This window comes from Pongo pygmaeus, chromosome 13, assembly GCF_028885625.2.
Source record: "Pongo pygmaeus isolate AG05252 chromosome 13, NHGRI_mPonPyg2-v2.0_pri, whole genome shotgun sequence".
Classification (NCBI taxonomy): Eukaryota; Metazoa; Chordata; class Mammalia; order Primates; family Hominidae; genus Pongo; species Pongo pygmaeus.
In genome coordinates, this window is record NC_072386.2 from 84,488,222 (window position 1) to 84,511,948 (window position 23,727).

Consider the following 23,727-nt stretch of genomic DNA (forward strand, 5'->3'; position numbering starts at 1 on the left):
TGTTAATTACACCTGTAAGATATCTACATGGTAGTATCTAGACTACTACCAAATAATTGGTCATTATAGCGTAGCCAAGTTGACATGTAAAATTAATCATCATACCATCCAGTATGGCATGATGTATAGAAAAACCCTTCTCGAAGTGTTTCCTGTAGCTTCTTGAAGTTGTAGTTATAATAAATGTTTTAGTGCTCTTATCTTGGTTTTTTTTTTAGACAGGGTCTTGCTACGGTCTTGCCCAGGATGGTCTGGAACCCCTAGGTTTAAGCAATCGCCCCATTCGTTTTAAGCAGCCTCCTAAGTAGCTGCAACTACAGACACGTGCCACTGTGCCCAGCTTGTGTCCTTACCTTTTAATTATATCGTCTGTGTAATTCCTATTGGTTGACTTTTCTCTTCATTTTGGGGAATATATTCTTTGCATGCTAGCATTTTTTTAATGGAATTCTAAAATCCAGGGTCTTAGGATGGAAGCAGGTCTAAGAATAGAAAAAAAAAGTCCCCAATTTTGCCTTATTGGATGCTGGATAGTTTTGTATTCTTTTAAATATTCTTGAGCTTTTTATCTGGGATGCAGTTAAGTTACTTGGGAACAATTCAGTCCTTTCTAGGCTTGGATTTAAGCTCTGTTAGGTGAGACGAGAGAAGCATTTAGGTTAATTTTTGCCCCACTATTGAGGCAAAACCCTTTTGAGTACATGACTTGATGCCATGTGAATTAGCATTTCCACTCTGTCTTATGGGAACAGACATTATTCCTGTTCTTTTTGAGCTCACAGTATTGCCCTCTAACCCTTTCTAGTGTTTTTTACCCCTAATTTTGAGGAGTTTCCTCACATGTACATGCTGGTCAGCACTTAACTAATACCTGAGGAAGAGGACTCTCTGCACATCTCTGGTGTTCTCTCTCCCTTTCTGTACTCTGCCCTGTGAACTCTAGATGCATAGGCCTCCTCAGATTCCCAGTTCCATATCCTCAACTTGTACTCCATACTTCACTTGAGTTTCCCTTCTCTGTGCTATGACTTGGAAATTCTCTCCATCTGCGGGAAGTTCAAGGACTCACCTCCATGATTTCCCACATCTCGGAGATCACTGCTCTTCATTGTCTGATGTCAAATGTCTTCAAATGTTTCATATATTTTGTCCTTTTAAATGTTGATTAAGGTGAAGGGCTAAATCTGGTTCCTGTTACTTCATTTTGAGAAGAAGCAAATAGGAAGTAACTTAAAAATACCACTTTTTATCAAATTCTTAGAAAAAGAGTATATCTCATTTTGCAAAGACTTTGGTATGTTTCTGAGCGTATTATTCTGTTACATCTAATAAACAATCTTTGTATTAGTAAGATAACTTTAATTGCTACAGTGTTAAATGTCCTCAAGTTTAGTTTTTCCTTATCTTTCTTCTTGTAATCAATTGGAATTAAAAAAAAAAAACTTCAGAATCTTCTTCTTTATAACAGGAAAAAAAACCCCAGTATTTTTGGCATTTTTAGAAGTACATTCATACACACTGTCATTTAAAACATGGGGGTGGGAGGTGGAGCAAGATGGTGGAATGGGAGGCTCCACTGATCATTCCCCCTTGTAAGAAAAACAAGTTAACAACTATTTACACACAAAAGCACCTTCACAAGAACCAAAAATCAGGTAAGCACTCACAGTACCTGGTTTTAACTTCATATCACTGAAAGAGGCACTGAAGAGGTAGGAAAGACAGTCTTGAATCACCAATGCCCCGACCCATCCCCCAGCAGTGGCTCTGTGGTGTGGAGAGAAAATCTATGTTCTTGGGAGAGGGCAAGCACAGCAATGATGAGACATTGCATTGAACTCAGTGCCGCCCTGTTACACCAGAAAGCAAAAGTGGATCAAACCCAGCTGATGCTCACCCATGGAGGGAGTATTTACACCAGCCTTAGCCAGGGGAGAATCACCTATCCCAGCAGTTGGAATTTGAGTTCCTGCAAATCTCACCACCTCTGGCTAGAGGGCCCTAAATAAACTCGAAAGGCAGTCTGGGCCACAAGGATGGCTCACGCCTGTAATCCCAGCACTTTGGGAGCCTGAAGTGGGAAAATTGCTTGAGGCCAGGAGTTCCAGACCAGCCTGGTCAACATAGCGAGACCCAGATTCTTTTTTTTTTTCCCCCTTGAGAAGAAATCTCACTCTGTTGCCCAGGCTGGAGTACAGTGGTGCGATCTTGGCTCACTGCAACCTCCACCTCCCGAGTTCAAAGCGATTCTCCTGCCTCACCCTCCTGAGTAGCCGGGACTACAGGCGCCCATCAGGATGCCCAACTAATTTTTGTATTTTTAGTAGAGACGAGATTTTACCACATTGGCCAGGCTGCTCTCGAACTCCTGACCTCTGGTGATCCACCCGCCTCGGCCTCCCAAAGTGCTGGGATTACAGGCGTGAGCCACCGAGCCTGGCCGCGAGACCCAGATTCTAAAAAACAAAACAAAAAATTAGCCCGGTGTGGTGCTATGCACCTGTATTCCCAGCTACTCAGAAAGTTGAGGTGAGAGGATTGCTTGGCCAGGAGTTTGAGGCTGCAGTGAGCTATGATCACACCATTGTACTGCAGCCTCGCCGACAGAGCAAGACCCCTTCTCAAAAAATAAGTAAGTAGATAAAGTACAGGGGTGTACAATCACAGGTGTGAATTTGCAGGATGGAGGACATGTAACATCTTTTTTTAAAAAAAATTAAAATTAGAAGGACCGTATAAAAAGTTAAAAAAGAAAGACTTACTGCTCACCTGACCACCCTTCTCATGGACCCGAAAGTTAGATTTTACTTTCTGATTTTTCACAATTTCTCCTGGATGCTGCGGTCCCGCCCCTCGCAGCATTCTGGATGTTGTAGTCCCTCGCTCCAGGGCATCCACGGTAGGGTAGTTGCGCGCCCCGGGGCAGTCTGGGTAGTGTAGTTCCGTGCCCAGGGGCAGACCGGCTCGCGTACTTCCGCGTCCCGCCATCGTCGCCTGGTGCTTCGTGAGTGTCCTTTCACAGTTCTGGTGAGCTATCCCGGAGGTGGTCCCCGCTTCCGCGGCCTTTCCACTGGAAGGAAGGTCGGGAAAGCTGGCATGGGCAGTCCATGTCGTGGCCACATGTTCCTTGGTGTTTGAGTTTCGGCTGTGGGGTCTGGGCGTGCGTGGTCCATCCCGGAAAGAGGTCTTGGCGGAGGTCCTCTGGTGGGGAGGGGGCGTTGGCGTTGTCGCGTGCTTCTGGCGGGACTTTGGGCCCAGTATGTTGACCTGGAGAGGCCATTGCAGGCCTGGGACCGACTTCCTGAGCTACTCCGCAGGTGCGTCCCCGGTACTTCGGGGGCCGTTGAGTGGGCTCTGCCTGGGGTACCCAGACAGCATCTTGCCACTAATATCCTGCCATTCCCTCCCCACCATCGCGCCTCGGAGGTCTCTGGGCCAGCAAATGTGCCTTTGGAGGACATGATATCCTCGGTTGGAGCAAACTTCCCCATTAGTGGGAGGCACGCGGCTTGGGCATCAGTCGGGTTGTTTATTTATTTATTTATTAAATTTTATTTATTTATTTATTTTTGAAACAGAGTCTGCCTCTGTCGACCAGGCTGGAGTGCAGTGGCGCAATCTCGGTTCACTGCAATCTCCGCGCCCCACCGCACCCGCCAGGTTCAAGCCATCCTCCTGCGTCAGCCTCCCCAGCAGGTGGGATTACAGGCACCCGCCATCACGCCCGGCTAATTTTTGGTTTTTTGTTTTGTTTTGTTTTGTTTGAGACAGAGTTTCGCTCTCGTCCCACAGGCTGGAGTGCAGTGGCGCGATTCCCCTGCCTCAGGCTCCCGAGTAGCTGGGACTACAGGCGCACGCCACCACGCCCGGCTAATTTTTTGTATTTTAGTAGAGACGGGGTTTCACCATGTTGGCAAGGCTGGTCTCAAACTCCTGACCTCAAGTGATCCCCCCGCCTCGGCCTCCCAAAGTGCTGGGATTACAGGCGTGAGCCACCATGCCCATCCTCAGTCCGGTTGTTTATTAGGGCTCTTGTGGCTGGCTGGTGCACTGTGGTGGTGATGGTGCAGCTTGGCCACTAGGACCCGGGTTTGTGGGGGAGGATTGTTTGTGGGTAGATATCCAGACTTGGTCTTGATAGTGGGGGGAACGGCTAGGGCCGTGCGACTTGGGCCTTGGGGTCTGGGGACCCAAGTTAGTGAGTTGAGAAAGGCTTGCCTGGAGTTAGACATCCCTGGATTGTGGGTTGCATGGGGGCGTGCTTTTATCCAGATTGTCTGGCTCCCTCGGACTTGGGGACCCTTCCGGGAGCATGGGTTGCAACAAGCAGAATGGTGCCCATAGGGCCAAGGAACATTTTTCTCAATCCCCAGGGGGCTGTTGGGTGACTCCTTGAATTCCTGGAGGTGGGGGAAGAAGTCGGGTGGAAGGCATCGAAACCTACATTTTTTTTTTTTTTTGAGATGAAGTCTCACTCTGTCGCCCAGGCTGGAGTGCAGTGGAGCGATCTCAGCTCACTGCAACCACCGCCTCCCGGGTTCAAGCAGTTCTCTGCCTCAGGCTCCTGAGTAGCTGGTACTACAGGCGCCCGCCACCACGCCCGGCTAATTTTTTTTTGTATTTTTAGTAGAGACGGGGTTTCTTTTTTGTTTGTTTGTTTGTTTTGAGAGGGAGTCTTGCTCTGTCGCCAGGCTGGAGTGCAGTGGCGTGGCGCAATCTCGGCTCACTGCAAACTCCGCCTCCCGGGTTCAAGGGATTCTCCTGCCTCAGCCTCCCGAGTAGCTGGGACTACAGGCACGCGCTACCACACCTGGCTAATTTTTGTGTTTTTACCATGTTGGCTAGGATAGTCTCGATCTCCCGACCTCGTGATCCGCCCGCCTCGGCCTCCCAAAGTGCTGGGATTACAGGCGTGAGCCACCGCACCCCGCTCGAGACGGGGTTTCACCATGTTTGTCAGGCTGGTCTTGAACTCCTGACCTCCTGATCCACCCGCTTCGGCCTCCCAAAGTGCTGGGATTACAAGCGTGAGCCACCGCGCCCGGCCAAGACCTACTCTTATTTCTAACTTTTCAGTATGAAAACATTGCAAAGATATCCAGAAGTAGTTATGAAGTTCCATGGATTCATCACTCAGATTCACCACTTATAAATGACTCACCTGTCTTCTTTCCCCCAAATCTGCAACCCCACGTGTGGATCTCTTTGGGAATTGTCTCTTTCACTAGGGGCCTATACCAGGATTTGGTGTCTTGAGTGACCCTTCATAGAGTGAGTTCAAATCCAGGTCTCCCCTTTGTCACTGTCACTTTGAGCAAGGTACTTAACCTCGTGGAGCTGCTGTGAATGTAGAATGAAGTAAAACTTGTGTATGACACTTCTCTGATGTAGTTCTTTAAAACAAAATTCAAATGTCATATCATTTCATCTGTAAATGGCAAAAACCACAATTACTTTTGCACCAACCTAATACTTCAGTATGCATCTCTCATAAATAAGGAATTTAAAGAAAAACAACTTCAGCATTAATGATCATACCCAACAAAATTAACAGAATTTATTTAGTATCACTTATTCAGGCTGTGTTGTTTCCCTATTTGTCTCAAAAGATGCCTCACTACAGATATTTGTCCACTACAAAGCTTTCCTGAGTTTTCTCTGGCAGAATTACTTCCATTGTCCTTTTTAGTTGCAGAGCACTTTATTACATGAGGACTCCACGGCTGGCATGGTACATCTCAACTGTCTGACTGTCCCACTGGTTTTGAGATAGTTCTTTGAGGGGACAGGCACCTTGTCTGGCTCCTCATGGGTCACTGACACAGTGCTTGGCTCCCACCTGGACTGTGCAACTGACTGACTTTGAGGGTATGAGGAGTTGTCCTTTTTGCCTAGAAAAGGAAGTTCATGGAGGATAGAAACTCAGATGGGAAAAGGGGGTTAGGCTATTACTGGGGAAGGCCTAGGGTGCCAAGATTGTGTGTGGATCTTATATGAGGTCAGCGGGATCTACTGCCGGGTTCTGACAAGAGAAGGGTCATGATTTCTTTTTTTTTTTTTTTTTTTTGAGACAGAGTTTCACTCTGTCGCCCAGGCTGGAGTGCAGTGGCGCGATCTCGGCTCACTGCAACCTCTGCCTCCCGGGTTCAAGCGATTCTCCTGCCTCAACCTCCTGAGTAGCTGGGCTACAGGCGCGCGCCACCATGCCCCACTAAATTTTTTTGTATTTTTAGTAGAGACGGGGTTTTACCATGTTGGCCAGGATGGTCTCGATCTCCTGACCTCGTGATCCGCCTGCCTCGGCCTCCCAAAGTGCTGGGAATACAGGTGTGAGCCACCTCGCTTGGCTAAGAAGGGTCATGATTTCTAACTACACTCATTACCCTATCTCTCTGCTCCCTTGTACAGTGAAAGTCATCAAAAAAATTGTATGCACTTGATGAATGCAGTGCCTTTCTGTGCATCATCTATTTAATTTTCAAATATTTGGGGGGTTTCTAGATATTCTTACTGACTTCTTATTTAATTCCATTCAGGTCAAAGAACAAATGATGTAGAATGTCAGTCTTTGCAAATTTATTGGGAGTTATTTCACAACCCAGCATGTAGTGTGAGTTGGGGAATGTACCATGGGCCCTTTAAAAGCATGTGCATTCTGTTGTGCGGTGATGAACTAATATCAGTTTGGTCAAGTTAGTTATTATGTTCAAATCTTGTATTTCCTTATGGATTTTTTTTCTAGTTATTTTATCAACTGTTGTGGCAAGGTGTTAATTCGAACTAGGATTATGGAATTGCCAATTTCTCCATCGAATTCTGTCAATTTTTGCTTCACGTATTTTGAAGCATTGTTATTATAAGGTGCATACATATTTATCTTTGTTATAACTTCCTGATGAATTGACTGTTTTATTATCATGAAACATCCCTTTGTATCTCTGGTAACACTTTCTCTTGAAATATAGTTTATCTGATAGTAATATAGCCATTCCAGTCTTGTTATGTTTACTCTTTGCATGTTATCTCTTTTCTCATTCATTTTCTTTCAACTGACCTATGTCTTTATATTTAAAGTGTTTATATTGTAGACAACATGTGGTTAGGTCTCGCTTTTTTTTTTTTAATCCATTCTGGTGATCTGTGCCTTGTTTATTTATTTTTAGAGACAACGTTTTGCTATGTTGCCCAGGCTATTCTCCAACTCGTGGGCTTAAGCAATCCTCCTGTCTCAGCCTCCCAAAGTGCTGGGATTACAGGCATAAGCCACCATGCCCAGCCAGTCTGTGCCTTTTAATTGGAATGTTTATTTCATGTAATTACTGATACAGTTAGATTTAGGTCTCTTTTACTGTTTGTTTTCTTATTTGCCTCCTGTTTTTTTTCTTCCTCTGTTCCTATTTCTGCCTTCTTTGAGCCAATTGAATTTTCTTTTTTAGCATTCTAATTTAACTTAATTCAATATAACTTAATTGCCACTTAGCTATACTGCTTTGCATTTTTACTTTATATTTTTAGTGCCTGCTTTAGAGATGACAGTATATATTTGTAACTCTTCACAGTCTATGTAATCTTGTACAACTTCATGTAAAATGAGGGATCTTGTAATTGTATAGGTACTTGTACCTACCTACTCTTTCATTCTTCAGGCTGTAATTGTCATATGTATTGAATCTTCATATGCTGTCAATCACAATGCAAATATAATGTATTTGCTATAAACAGTCTTTTATTTTATCTTGTTGAGGTGGAGTCTTGCTCTGTTGCCCAGTCTGGAGTGCAGTGGCACAATTTTGGCTCACTGCAACTTCTGCCTCCCAGGTTCAAGCGATTCTCCTGCCTCAGCTTCCGAGTCGCTGGGATTACAGGCATACGCTACCATGCCCAGCTAATTTTTGTATTTTTAGCAGAGATGGGGTGTCACCATGTTGACCAGGTTGGTCTTGAACTCCTGACCTCAAGTGATCCGTCCACCTTGGCCCCCCAAAGTGCTGAGATTACAGATGTGAGCCACTGCGCCTGGCTTCAGTCATATATTTTAAAGAAATTAGGAGAAAAAAGAAGTAGTCTTTTTTGGGTGTGAACGTTATTTATCGTTTCTGGTGATCTTCAGTCACCACAGAAAATCCAAGTTTCCATTTGGCATCATTTTTCTTCAGTTTGCAAAAACTCTTACAGGGCAGGTCTGCTGATGATAAATTTTACTGGTTTTCTTTTACTTGAAAATGTCTTTGAAGGCTTTTTAAAAATCAGATTTATTACAAAATCGCAACTCTTAAGTGTACAATTTGATGAGTTTTAAGTAATGTATATTGTTGTATAACTGATTTGCTCCCTATCACTAAAGTTTTGCCTTTCCTAGAATTCCATGTAAATGAAATCATATAGTACATATTCTGTTTCTGCCTTCTTGTTACTTGATCAGTAGTTTATTCTTATTCCTTTTTATTGTATTCTGTTGTATGAATCTACTACCTTTTGTTTATCCATTCTCCTTTTTCTGTTGTTTTTGATTGTTAGGTATAGTAATTAAGCTACTGCGATCATTCTTGTACAATTCTTTTTTTTCCAAGGTTCATTTGCTAGGCTGATGTATAACTCTTTCTGTACCCTGTTTTTTTTGTTTTTTTTTTTTTTTAATATCTCTTGGGTACTTTGGGAATTGCTAGATCATAGGTATGTTTAACATTTAAAAAAACCTGCCATACAGTCTTCAAAAATAGTTGTACCATTTTACAATCCTGTTCCCGGACCAAACTGAGGGTCAGGCTGCTATTTTTCGTGGCCCAATAACGAGATGCAGTTGAACTGGGGAGGAAGAGAGTTTTTATATCTGTAACCGGTTACAGGGAGAAGGCCTGGGAATCATCACAAAACTCAAAATTACAAAGTTTTGCCGGTGCAATGGCTCATGTCTGTAATCCCAGCACTTTGGGAGGCTGAGGCAGGCGGATCACTTGAGGTCAGGAGTTCGAGACCAGCCTGGCCAAAATGGTGAAACCCTATCTCTACTAAAAATACAAAAATTAACCAGGCTTTGTGGCAGGCATCTCTAATCCTACCTACTTGGGAGGCTGAGGTAGGAGACTCACTTGAGCCCGGGAGGTAGAGATTGCAGTGAGCCAAGATCGCCCCATTGCACTCCATCCTGAGGGACAGAGCGAGACTGTCTCAAAAAAAAAAAAAAAATTACACAGTTTTCCAGAGCTTATATACGAAGCTATATCTCTATGTGTAAGTGTGCCTTCATCTAAAGACATAAGTGATTAACTTCTTTTAATCTATAACTAAGGTCTGAGTCCTGAAGACCTTCCTCTGGAGCCTCAGTAAATTTACTTAATCTAAGTGGGTCCAGGTGCTGGGGTGATTACCGTTATCTTATCTCCTGCTAAATCATGGAGGCTTGGGGAGTTCCCTCAGATCCTCAATAAACTTGTTTGTGGAGGCCTAGGGAGTTTCTTCAGACCCACAATAAAACTTGTTTAATCCTAAATGGGTCCTGTTAAGAATTCCTTAGTTATTTACAAAAAATTGGCTGGGCATGGTGGCACGTGCCTGTAATCTCAGCTACTCAGGAGGCTGAGGCAGTAGAATTGCCTGAACCTGGGAGGCAGAGGTTGCAGTGAGACAAGATCACACCACTGCACTCCAGCCTGGGCGACAGAGAAAGACTCTGTCTCAAAAAAAAAAAAAAAAAAAAAAAAAAAATTCTTAGTTATTTCGTCATGCTTTAAGGCCCAGGAAAGGCCTAGGCAAAATTGTTGATGGGCTTTCGTTACATCCTAGCCTTTGTATAAGGGCACTGACTTTTAATATTTAACTTAACCACTCAGTCAGTACTGAAACAGTTCTTAGTGAGACCTGACCTGCCACAATCCCCACTGTCAATTTGCACATGATTTCTATCATGCTTGTATATTTATTTATGACAAGAATTGTAGGGAGATGGGGTGTTACAATCTTTCTGGTTACTTCCTGCTGAGATGGGGTCGTTGTTGCGGAGCACCAAACGCAGCACTGGAGTGAAAGAGTTCAATTTGTTCCCAGTAGCACTCTCTGTTTTGGGGGCGTAAAGGCAGCGCCTGCTGAAACATAGTAGTGTGCAACAGCAACACATATAAATAGGTTGCCACTGTTTTCTTCTGAAGTTTAAGATGTCTAGTCTTCAGTTCACAGGGCTTCAAGAAGGCACAGCTTAGGTTTCAGTGGTTTCAAATTAGGAAAAATAGGGAAAAAGGAAAAGAAGGAGGAAAAAATTGAAAACATTATTTTGGAGACTTGTAGACAGAAAAATTAGAATTTAATCCAAATTGTAGAAAATAATAAAAACTGAGAAACATCAGGTGAAACTAGAATTTAACAACAGGTGTACTGTAGTTTTTGAAACATAATTTTTCTCTTTCCAGTTTCCCATTTTTATTAAAAGATAAATCATGGTAGAACTGGTTTGCTTCATTGTACTTGGCCTAATTATTTGTATACAGTGCAGAAAGAATAATTATTTTTCGTGTAGGCCTTTTTTTTTTTTTTGAGATGGAGTCTGGCTCTATCGCCAGGCTGGAGTGCAGTGGCACAATCTCGGCTCACTGCAACCTCCGCCTCCCAGGTTCACACCATTCTCCTGCCTCAGCCTTCCGAGTAGCTGGGACTACAGGCGAGCGCCACCACGCCCGGCTAACATGTAGGCTTTTTAAATTGGCTTTGATGGAACTTTGTTTCATAGAAGGAATCTGAGATAAGATTTTTTTAACGCCAAGCCCAGCCATGGATTTGTGTCATCAAGTACCTATCAGTTGGGTGAATTCCTCTCCTCTTGAGGTTCTAAGGTAACCTGGGGTTCATGGACTGTCAGAAAGTGACATTCTTTTCTTACCACAGATCAGAAACCCTGTACAGGGACTGTGTACACAAAATATGAGGCCAGTTTCTAAAGGCTTTCTTGGCTTCATAAGTGAACTTTGATTCCTTAAAGGAGACCACACCTTTCCAGTTAAAGCCTTGGTAAAACAACCAGTTTTTCCGATTGTGTCCTGTTACAAAAGAAAACAGATTCTTATTGCACTTATGCAAATAACTGTATTGCCATAAATTAAGAATACTCACAGATAGTTTCCAAATTCTAGAGGAACCAGGTAGAGAGGAACAAATATGCTCCAAATTTTGTTCATGGGCATACACTTAATTGTTAAAAGCTGTTACTAGCTCAAAAGAAAAGTTTCCTTGACACTGAAAAGCAAAACAAAGGATTAGCAATATTTTAAGCAAAATGTCAAAAAGGTCACTCCAGTCTCCTATTAGTTCAGTTCATGCAGTTAATTCCTGTTGTGCTTGATATTAATGAACATTTTAGCTCTTCACGAGTCCTGAACGTTTTTCCTCTATTCTGATGTCACAGTCTCTAAAGTTATCAGAAACCTGCATTCAAGAGCACCTGTTAGAGCTTTACAGCTGATTATAAAACTGCCTTTTTTTTTTTTTTTTTGAGACAGAGTTTTGCTCTTGTTGCCCAGGATGGAGTGCAATGGTGTGATCTCGGCTCACCACAACCTCCCCTTCCTGGGTTCAAGCGATTCTCCTGCCTCGGCATCCTGAGTAGCTGGGGTTACAGGCATGTGCCACCATACCCAGCTAATTTTTTTTGTATTTTTAGTAGATATGGTGTTTCTCCATGTTGGTCAGGCTGGTCTTGAACTCCCGACCTCAGGTGATCCGCCCACCTCAGCCTCCCAAAGTGCTGGGATTACAGGCGTGAGCCACCATGCCCAGCCTATAAATCTGCCTTCTAAAGAGGACTGAAACAAGACAATTGTTTATGGATGACAAAAAGTTTTAGGGTAGCCATAGTTAAAGACACAATTGACAAGGAAATCTGTTAACTCTGTGGTACAAAATAATTTAACATAACAATTATAATTATTACTGATAAAGTACACTAAGATAGAATTATAGGAGTTTCCCATAACTTTGGAACACATACCAATAACGTATTTATACAAATATAGCCCAAAGAAAGCCAAACATGATTTCATATTTAACAATGCTTTCTGTATAATTTTTATACCAAATAAGCCCAATTTCATCTTTACATTAGTGTGCTATTAATGTTGGCCTGGCGCAGTGTCTCACGCCTGTAATCCCAGCACTTTGGGAGGCTGAGGCAGGTGAATCATGAGGTCAGGAGTTCGAGACCACCCTGACCAACATGGTGAAACCCCATCTCTACTAAAAATACAAAAATTAGCTGGGCGTGGTGGTGGGGCCTGTAATCCCAGCTACTCAGGCGGCTGAGGCAGGAGAATTGCTTGAACCGGGAGGCAGGGGTTACAATGAGCCGAGATCATGCCACCGCACTCCAGCCTGGGTGACAAAGTGAGACTCCGTCTCAAAAAAAAAAAAAAATTTCCAAAGACATTTCTAAGTGTCTAAATTATACATTTTCTTAAAAACTCCAGAGTAGCTTTTGTTGTAATAGCTATTAATGAAGAAAACAGAATTCAGTCAACAGAGAAGAAAAAACTTTTGCTCAAAAAGACAAGGTCTTAGGAAAGAAATAAACAAAAACATGAAGGCCTTTTAAATACAAACATGCACACATGCACACATACATATACACATCTTGGATGTTAGCTTTTATTTAAGCCAACTGTCAACCATTGAGCTCCTAAAAAAAAAAAAATTTCCTTCCCAGAGGCCTCTCAGCAGGAATGAACCCAATACCTCCCATTATCAAGTTTACATGGTATCAAAAGGAATAAGAGAGATACACAAACAAGTGGAGACAAATTTTGGACAACACAAGGGGGAGTGCACTCAGGCAAAACAGACTCAAAACCAACTCAAAACCAGATCTCAACCAAAATGCAAAGGGGGTGTATCAGCGAGCCCTCTTGCTTCCCTTGGCGGTACCGGACAAACGGCTTAGCAAGCCCAGACAGGAAAACAGTAGGCTCCTGACATACCATCTGGGCAATTCACCCTTGGAGCCCATCCACTCCTGATCTCCATGCTTCCCTAGTAGTGAAAGGGACATGCAGGTTTGCGCATGCATGAAACAGCCCTCTGGAGGGTCCCCGGGGAAACCTCACCCGGCAGCTACTGGAATCCTCCTGAAGACTGTGTCATTGCAAGCTGCCAGCCACTGAAAGCAGCACTGTCCTTATCTCCTGGCTAGCTCACCAAATTTGTTCCTGGACCAAACTGAGGGTCGGGCTGCTATTTATTGTGGCCCAATAATGAGGTGCAGATAAACTGGGGAGGAAGAAAGTTTTTATTTCTGTAACCGGTTACAGGGAGAAGGCCTGGAAATTATCGCCAGACCAACTCAAAATTGCAAAGTTTTCCAGAGCTTGTATACCTTCTAAGCTATATGTCTACATGTAAGTGTGCATTTGTCTAAAGACGTAAGTGATTAACTTCTTTTAATCTATAACTAAGGTCTGAGTCCTGAAGACCTTCCTCTGGAGCCTCAGTAAATTTACTTGTTCTAAATGGGTCCAGGTGCTGGGGTGATTACTCTTATCTTGTCTCCTGCTAAATCAGGAGGTTTGAGGAGTTCCTTCAGGCCCCCAATAAACTTGTTTGTGGAGGCCTGGGGAGTTTCTTCAGACCCACAATAAAATTTGTTTAATCCTAAATGGATCCTGTTAAGAATTCTTTCATTATTTTGTCATGCTTTAAGGCCCAGGAAAGGCCTAGGCAAAACTCTTGATGGGCTTTTGTTACATCCCAGCCTTTGTATAAGGGCATTGGCTTTTTATATTTAACTTAACCACACAGTCAGTACTGAAACAGTTGTTAGTGATACTTAGCCTGTCACAATCCTACCAGGGTTGTATGAGAATTCTGTTGCCTCGTTCTTGCCAACACTGGTATTTTCTGTCTTTTACCTACCCTGATTGATGTAAAGTTAAATTATTACTTTTATCTGGTTTTCTTTTTTTATTTCTTTTCTACTCTTTCTTCACTTTTTGTATTCTTTATATTTCCTAAGTGTTGAATTAAATGGTAAGATGAGACGTCCTTTGCATGTTCTTGATCTCAGGGAAATCATTCAATATTTTGCTATTAAGTATGGTATTAGTGCTATGTTTTTGTAGATGCTTATTAAATTGAGGAAGTTTCCTTCTATTGCTAATTTGTTAGGAGTTTTTATCATGAATAGCCATTGAATTTTTACATATATATATATATATATATTTGCAACTACTAAGGTGATTTTTCTCCTTTATTTTATTATTTTTGAGACAGGATCTCACTCTTGCCTAGGCCAGAATGCAGTAGCACGATCATGGCTCACTGAAGCCTTAACCTCCTGGGCTCAAGCAATCCTCTCACCTCAGCCTCCTGCATAGCTGGGACCACAGGCACGTGCCACCATGCACAGCTAATTTTTGTATTTTTTGTAGAGATGGGGTTTCACCATGTTGCCCAGGCTGGTCTTGAACTCCTGAGTTCAAGCAATCCACCTGCCACTGTCCCACAAAGTGCTGGGACTACAGGAGTGGTCCAGGGCACCTTTCATTTTGTTAATGTAAGTAATTAAATTGCTTTTCAAATGTTAAACTGGCCAGGCTCAGTGGCTCACGCCTGTAATTCCAGCACTTTGGGAGGCCGAGGCAGGCAGATCTCTAGGTCAAAAGATCCAGACCACCCTGGCCAACGTGGTGAAACCCCGTCTCTACTAAAAATACAAAAATTAGCTGGGCGTGGTGGTGCACGCCTGTAGTCCCAGCTACTTGGGAGGTGAGGTGGGAGAATTGCTTGAACCCAGGAGGTGGCAGTTGCAGTGAGCTGAGATTGCGCCACTGCACTCCAGCCTGTCGACAGAGCAAGACTCTGTCTCAAAAAAAAAAAAAAAAAGTTAAACTAACGTTGCATTTCTTGGATAGGTCTCATGTGTTCCCGTATCATCCTTATAACCTATTGCTGGGTTTGACTTCTATTATTTTTAAAGGACTTTTGCAGGAAGTGTATGGCTTTGTCAGGTTTTGGTGTCTGGATTATGTTGGCCTCATAAAATGAATTGGGAAGTATTGCCTTCTCTCCTACTTAAGTATTTGACAGAATTTATCTGTGAGCCTGAACTTTTACTTCTGGTTAAAGTTTAAAATCATGATTTTAATGTCTTTACAGATGTAGGGCCATTCAAAATTACCATTTTAGTTTTGGTAAACCTTATGATTAAAGGAATTTGTTCATTTCACAAATTTGGGGCCTGTCGTTTTTATTTTTAATAAGAATCTCTTATTGTCCTTTAAATGTATGTAGGATCTGTAACAATGTTTCCTCTTTCATTCCTGATCTTGGAAATTTGTCTTTTTAAATTTTAATTTAATAATTTTTCCTAGGGGTTTAGTAATTTTTTTGGAGGGGGTTGTAGGAGCTTTGATCTTCTTATTCTTTTTTTAAATTATTGTGGCAAAACAACCACGAAACATATATTTATCCTCTTAATACTTTTTAAGTATACTGTATAATATTGTTAACTATGTACAACAGAGCTCTAGAACTTTTTCATCTTGCATGACTGAAATCTTTTACCCATTGAATGGCAACTCATTCTTTTCCTCTTCCCCATCTATTAGCAACTACCATTCTACTTTCTGTTTCTATCAGTTTAATTACTTTAGTATTCATATTAGTGGGATCATGCAATATTTTTCTTTTTGTGACTGGCTTATTTTATTTAGTATAATGTCCTCAAGGTTCATCTATGTTGTAGCATGAGCCAGAATTTCCTTCCTTTTAAAGTCTGAATAATATTCCATTTGTGTGGATAGACTACATTTTCTTTATCCGTTCATACATTGAATGGATACATCTGCTTCCAGTTCCTTTGGATATGTATCCAGAAGTTGGATTACAGGATGATATGGTAGTTCTATTTTTAATTTTTTGAGGAACCTTCATACTGTTTTCCATAGTGGCTACACCATTTTACAGTCCCACTAACAGTTCATTAAGGTTCTACTTTTTTACATCCTTGTTAACACTTATTTTCTGTTTTGTTCTGGTTTTTTTTTGTTTTGTTTTGTTTTTTTGTAGTGGCCATACAAATTGGGGTTAGGTGATATCTCATTTTGGTTTTCATTTGCATTTCCCTGGTAATTTGTGATGTTGAACATCTTTTCATATGCTTCTTGGCTATTTCTATATCTTCTTCAGAGAAATGTCTATTCAAGTCCTTTATTCATTTTTAATTGAGTTTTTTGTTACTGAGTTGTAGAAGTTCTTTATATATTCTACATTTTAGCTCCTTATTTGATACATGGTTTGCAAATATTTTCTCTCATTCTGTAAGTTGCCTTATCACTTTGTTGGCTGTTTTCTTTGCTGCAAAGAAGTTGGTAAGTTTGATGTAGTCCCGTTTGTCTATTTTATATTTGTTGCTTGTTCTTTTAGTGTCATATTCCAGAAATCATTGTCAAGACCAATGTCATGAAGCTTTTTCCTATTTTTTTTTTTTTTTTAGGAGTTTTATAGTTTCAGGTCTAGGGTTTAGCAATTTCAATTTTTTTGCAAACACCCTTGGACTTTTTAATTCTCTATAATTTCATTGCTATTTCATTATATTTTCCTCTTTATTACTTCCTTTCTTCTTATTTTGGGTTCTTTTTACTTTTCTTTTTTTAGCTTCTTAAGATAGGAGCTGAGTTATTTTTAATTAAAACTTCTTTTTTTAAAGTATATTCATTTAAAGCTATAACTTTCTTTCTTTTTTTTTTTTTTGAGACGGTCACCCAGGCTGGAGTGCAGTGGCACCATCTCGGCTCACTGCCAGCTCTGCCTCCTGGGTTCACGCCATTCTCCTGCCTCGGCCTCCCGAGTAGCTGGGACTACAGGCACCCGCCGCCAGACCCAGCTAATTTTTTGTATTTTTAGTAGAGATGGAGTTTCACCGTGTTAGCCAGGATGGTCTTGATCTCCTGACCTTGTGATCCGCCCACCTCGGCCTCCCAAAGTGCTGGGATTACAGGCGTGAGCCACCGCGCCTGGCCAAAAGCTATAACTTTCTTTCTAAGAACTGCCTCATTACAGGCTGTATTCATTTGCTAGGGCTGCCATAACAAAGTACCACACAATGGGTGGCTGTAAACAACAGAAATTTTTTCTTCACGATTCTGGAAGATAGAAGTCCAAGATCAAGGTTTCGGCAGGGTTGGTTTCTTCTGAGGCCTTTCTCCTTGGCTTATAGCTGGTCATCTCCTCCCTGTGTCTTCACATGGTCTTCCCTCTGGAACTTTTTATATCCAAATTTTCTCTTCTTATAATGACACCAGTTATATTGGAGTAGGGCCCACTCTAATGACCTCATTTTTACTTAGTTATCTCTTTAAAGACCTTACCTCCAAAGACAGTGACATTCTAAGGTACTAGGGGTTAGGACGTCAACATACGAATATGGGAGACAAGGAATAATTCAGCCTGGAACAGCTCCAAGTCACAAATTTGGTTAAGTGGTGATATGTATTAATAGGTTTATTAGAATCACCGAGTTCAAAATATTTTCTCGTATCCCTTGGAATTTCTTCTTTGATTCATATCTGCTTTAGATAAGGGCTGCTTAATTCCTAATTATCAAGGTTTTAAAAAATATCTTATTGTTATTGATTTCTGCTTTAGTTTCATCTTGGGCAAATAATATACAGATGTTCCTTGACTTACAATGGGATCATGTCCCAATAAACCCATTGTAAGTTGAAAATATTGTTTAAGTTGACAATGCATTCAATATACCTAACCTGCCACACATCAGAGCGTAACCTAGTCTACCTTAAATTTGCTCAGAATACTTACATTAGCCTACAGTTGGGCAGTCATGTGCCCAAGGTGGTTGGGGCACAGCTTGGTTTTATATATTTCAGGGAGGCATGAGACATCAATCAAATACACTTAAGAAATACACTGGTTTGGTTCAGAAAGGGCAAAATCATCTGGCAACATGGTCCACTATAGAGTATGGGTTGTTTACCTTCATGATTGTGTGGCTGGCTTGGAGCTGTGGCTTGCTGCTGCTGCCCAGCATTGCAAGCCCTGGAAAAGATTAAAATTCCAAATTTGAGGTAGGGTTTTGACTGGGCATGGTGCTTTATGCCTTGTAATCCCAGTGCTTTGGGAGGCTGAGGCAGGAGGACCACTTGAGGCCAGAAGTTCTAGACCAGCCTGGACAAACTGTGAGACTCCATCTCTATGAAAAATAAAAAAATAGCCAGGCATGGTGGCACACATCTGCAGCCACAGCTACTCTGGCGGCTGAGGCAAGAGGATTGCTTGAGCCCAGGAAGTTGGGGCTGCAGTGAGCTATGATTGTGCCAGTGCATCCAGCCTTGGTGACAAAGTGAGACTCTGTCTCTCAAAAAGTAAATAAAAAAGAAGTGTGGTTTTTACTGAATGTGTATTGCTTTCATACCATTATAACGTTGAAAAATTGTAAGTTGAACCATTGTAAGTTGGGGACTGTAGTCCTTTGAAATTGGAGATTTGTTTTCTATGCCTCAGTATTTCATCTACTTTGGTGAATATTTTGTGTACACCTATAAAGGATATGTATTCTGTACTTGTTGGGTTTGGTGTTCTGCAAATGTCCATTAGATCAGTACTGCCCAATAGTGTTTTCCAGATCATCCATTTCCTGACTTACTGTCAATTCACTTTTCCGTTAACTGAGTGAGGTGTAATAAATTTTCTTAACTATGATTATGCATTGGTCTATTTCTTTCTCCTATTCTGTCATTTTTCTTCCTGTATTTTCTCTCAGTCTGTGGGTTGTCTTTTCATTATCTTATCAGTGATGTAAAATAGGAGTCGTGGGGGCATCCTTGCCTTGTTCCTGATCTTAGGGGGAAAGCATCTAGTTTCTCACCATTAAATATGATGTCAGCTGTAGGCTCTGCACTCTCTTTTTGTCTTTTTTTTGAGACAGTCTCACTCTGTCGCCCAGGCTGGGGTGCAGTGGTGCGATCTCAGCTCACTACAACCTCTACTTCCCGGGTTCAAGTGATTCTCCTGCCTCAGCCTCCCAAGTAGCTGGGCGCCTGCTACCATGCCCGGCTAATTTTTATATTTTTAGTAGAGACAGGGTTTCACCATGTTGGCCAGGCTGGCCTCGAACTCCTGACCTCAAGTGATACACCCGCCTCAGCCGCCTGTCAAAGTGCTGGGATTACAGGCGTGAGCCACCACACCTGGCCTGCACTCTCTTTTTATTTAAGTGTAGCCACAATTATTTGCAGAGAACATCGGTTAGACCATTTTTAACCTACACTTAATACAATTTATACTGAGTTTTTAAATGTTGTCTAATATCTAATCATGCGCAGGTTTCCTCAATTACCTCAAAAATGTCTAAACAAGGTTCACACATTACAGTTGATTGGGGTCTCTTTTTTTTTTTTCTTTGAGACAGAGTCTCGCTCTGTTGCCCAGGCTAGAGTGCAATGGCGTGATTTCGGCTTACTGCAACCTCCACCTCCCAGGTTCAAGTGATTCTCCTGCCTCAGCCTCCGGAGTAGCTGGGATTATGGGCACCCGCCACCACACCCAGCAAATTTTTTGTATTTTTAATAGAGATGGGGTTTCACCATGTTGACCAGGCTAGTCTTGAACACCTGACCTCATGATTCACCCACCTCGGCCTCCCAAAGTGCTGGGATTACAGGCGTGAGCCACTGTGCCTGGCCAATTTTTGTATTTTTAGTAGAAACAGGGTTTCACCATCTTGGCCAAGGTTGTCTTAAACTCCTGACCTCGTGATCCATCCTTGGCCTCCCAAAGTGCTGGGATTATAGGCGTGAGCCATCGCACCAGGCCGATTGGTGTCTTTTTAATTCTCTTTTTATTCTATAAGATCTATAAAAAGCTCTTTCTATTGTATTTTTTCTACTGTATTTTTAATGCTATCCATTTGTTGAAAGTGTTGCATTTTTAAAAAGTTGCAAACATGTTAGTTCACACCACAGAACGTTTGTATCATTTCTTAATGACTGTTTCCTCCATATCCAGAATATCATGATCACACTGTTGACAAAAAGAGTCAAGCTCTGTAAAATATTTTTAGAGATTTATTCTGAGCCAAATATGAGTGACCATGGCCCGTGACACAGCCCTCAGGAGGTCCTGAGAATATGTACCCAAGGTGGTCAGTGTACAGCTTGGTTTTATATATTTTAGGGAGGCATGAAACATCAATCAAATACATTTAAGAAATACATTGGTTTGGTTCAGAAAGACGGGACAACTCAAAGTAGGGGGGCGGATTCCAGGCTATAGGTAAATTTAAACATTTTCTGGTTGACAGTTGACAATTGGTTGAGTTTATCTGAAGACCTGGGATCAACAGAAAGGAAACGTTCAGGTTAAGATAAAAGACTGTGGAGACCAAGTTTTATTGTGCAGAGGAAGCTCTCAGATAGCAGACTTCAGAGAGAGCAGGTTGTAAAATATTTCTTATCAGACTTAAAAGGGTGACTGGCTCTTAGTTGATTATCTCTTGTATCTGGGAAGGAAGGAAAACAAAGGGGAAAGGGGATTCTCTATAGAATATGGATTTTTCCCACAAGAGACTTTGTAGGGCAATTTCAAGGTATGGCAAAGAAATATATTTTGGGGTAATACATTTTGATTTTCTTGCTTGTCATGCCAGAGTCAGATTGGAAAGTAAGTCATGATATACAGGGTTAAATAAAACTCATCTGACGAGAATTTATGGTTTGTAGGGCACGACTCCCCAGGCCCCTTAGATAGGAATTTGGGCAAGATTTTAAAAAATCAGAGCTTTGTTCTCAAAACCTAACACCATTAACAATAATTCTCATCACATATTGAACTGTCTCTTGTAGTCTGCTTTTCTCATTCATTTGTGCAAGACAGGATCCAGTCAAGACCTGTACTTGTCATCTGAAGTATGATTTATCTCTTAAGAAATATTTTCATTAAGAAAAAATCTACCCCTACTTCTCCCTTCTTAAAAAATCTCTTCATGAAATTGACTTGTCATAAAACTAGGTCAGTTACTGACTGCCTGTTCCTAAATTCCAAGTCACATTTCAAATTTTGGGACCTAATCTTTGATATGTGAGTGGAGGAAAGGGTGCAGCCAGGGTCACATAGAAGGAAACTCAGGTTATGGCCTCCACCCTGCTTCGTGTCTCCCTCAAAACCAGGAACTTCTGCTTTGGACTTCCTGGAACCTGTCCTTTGGCCTCGGGGTAAATATGGATGGGATGCTTTTGTTTTCAGTATGATGAGGCATTTTATTTTTCAACATGAATGCTCACTTGAGGGCACTCTGAGGCCTTTTTCTTTTAATGGAGTCCACACAAAGTCTCACCCAGCTGCTGGAAGATGGGGGCTTCATTCCCTAACTAGAGTTTGGATGTAAGCCTGTTGCTGGCCCAGCTCTGTGGGCTTTTTTTATAAGACACTGGCTAAGAATGGGCTTCACCGATGCCCTCTGCAACCTGTCTTTGTTGCTTCCCTGTTCCTCTACTCCCTACTGAATTGGGAGGCTGGACAGAGTGTGAAGGGTGTTCTTCCCAAGTACCTCTCTCACTTCTCATCTTTTTCCCCAGATTTGCCTCTGCAACTTGACTCTCCTCTAGGAAGAGTACTCCAGAGAGCAGGGATATGGCACCAGGACTTCTGACAACCAGGAAGGAGGTAAGTCCTGAAATTTCTTCCTACCTATTGCAGGAAGGTTTCATAATCTTTTCTTGTCCTGAAGGCTGCCTTCTTGGTGTTAGGCAAAGCCTATCTTGATCTTGTAGGTGTGACTCATCTTATCTGGAGCTTTCTCTCAGTCTTATTTGCTACATTTATGACTCAGGTATTTACCAAGTAGTTAACTGTGACCATCACATCCTGGGCAGTTAAAATAAAAATACAGGACATCCATGCTTATGTGCCCAGTGACTCCGAAGGCCTACAAAAGTATAGTGGCTCACACCTGTAATCCCAGTACTTTGGGAGGCCGAGGCGGGAGGATCACCTGAGGTCAGGAGTTCGAGGGCAGCCTGGCCAACATGGTAAAACCCCATCTCTACTAAAAGTACAAAATTAGCTGGGCGTGGTGGTGGGCGCCTGTAATCCCAGCTACTAGGGAGGCTGAGGCAGGAGAATCACTTGAACCCAGGAGGCTGAGGTTGCAGTGAGCCGAGATCGTGCCACTGCACTCCAGCCTGGGCGATAGAGTGAGGAGACTCCATCTCAAAAAAAAAAAAGTATAAGAAGGCTCTCAAAAGAGAAATTGTCTGATTTGCCCCTGAAGGGTTTGGCAAGCTGAAGAGTTAGGGGAAGAGACTGCTGTGAAAATGGTGCAGGACAGTGGCGCGTGCCTGTAATCCCAGATACTGGGGAGGCTGAGGCAAGAGAATTGCTTGAGCCCGGGAGGCGGAGGTTGCAGTGAGCCGAGATTGCGCCATTGCACTCCAGCCTGGGTGACTGAGCAAGACTCCGTCTCAAAAAAAAGGAAAGAAAATGGGGCAGGAATCCTATTCCTTCTCAGAGATGAGGTGACTGGCAGGCTATCCCTCATCATGTGGGAAGCTTTCAACAGCCAGTAGTCTTTAGCCACATTCGTTTTCTGTGTATAGGTGAGGGCTCTAACCTGCTATTTCTGTGTGGTGCATGGATAGATTTAGTTTTGCAGGCCCGTACTTTATAAAGTGAGTTTTCTATACTTAAAAATTGGAAGATTATGCTTAAAGGTCCAGATTGCCTACTTCTCTGAAAATAGATTATTCTCCACCAGCTAGGCCGCATGTGAACTTCATGTAACTGAATGGAATTAACACTTACTGACAACATAAATAGCTGCCAGGCAGAGCATTTTTGTATTGATTTTATCAATTACACAAAATATTTATTGTCATTTTTGCTAATTCAGTTTTGCTTTGTGCCATAAATATGTCAAGTGTAGAATGAGAGATCTGTATGTAATCATATTCTGGGGCTCATGGTGGATATTTGGATATTTCTGGATAAATTAAAAATGATTTTGATCTTATGAGAACGTCACTGAGAGCTGTGAGTCCCTTATTTGTTACACCTTTGAGAGAAATCTGTAACATCTTTGAGAGAAAATGTGTATGTAGCACAGGCAGATCAGGATTTTTTTCCAAGGTAGCAGGAGACTTTTTTCTTCCGTACACTTTACTATGTATGTTAACAGAGAAGCATTCTTGCAAAATATGGAATATTGGCTTATGTTTTCTGTCCTTACTCTTCCACTTCCTGTGGAATCTTAGGAGGCCCTAAACCTTATTCTATCTGTGACCAACTTCTCTCAATATACATTTTTTTGGTTTGTTTTAGCCATTTCTTTGTGTTAGAAACAAAATGCTTGTTCCTCAGTGCTGCAAAGAAATAGCACTCGAACATAAATTTAATTTTCTCAGCAAGGCAATTTTTACTTCTATAGAATGGTGCAACTTGCGAATGGAGTAATGGTGAGAGCACACCTGGGCAAGGGAGGGGAAGGGGTTCTTATTCCTGACGCAGGTAGCCCCACTGCTGTGTCATTCCCCTGTTGGCTAGGGTTGGACCGCACAGTCTAAGCTAATTCCGGTTGGCTATTTTAAAGAGAGCAGGGGTACCAGCCAGAGTGGTGGGGTGGGTAGTTTGGCGGAAGGGCGGTTACTCAGGATGATTCAGGCCAGAGCAGGTGACCAGGGGTGACTCAGGTCAAAGCAGGTGACAAGGGGAACAGATGTGAACTACTGATTAGAACTGGTG

At 42.2% G+C, this 23,727-nt stretch overlaps 1 protein-coding gene across 8 annotated transcripts in view; it reads left to right on the forward strand.

Annotated features, from left to right (window-relative positions):
• The first annotated feature begins 2,925 nt into the window (after positions 1-2,925).
• The window catches only part of ZNF169 (zinc finger protein 169), a 44,777-nt gene continuing 23,975 nt past the window's right edge, over positions 2,926-23,727 (forward strand). For 2 of the 8 annotated variants that reach the window (XM_063649691.1, XM_054500494.2), the window contains exons 1-2: positions 2,926-3,027; positions 21,567-21,654. In XM_063649691.1, the coding sequence (XP_063505761.1) occupies positions 21,622-21,654 (33 nt within the window). In that variant the 5' untranslated portion in view covers positions 2,926-3,027; positions 21,567-21,621. Of the gene's footprint in view, positions 3,028-3,541; positions 3,697-21,566; positions 21,655-23,727 lie in introns of those variants that run through there. The other 6 variants (XM_054500495.2, XM_063649692.1, XM_063649697.1 and 3 more) reach the window with 6 other exon arrangements.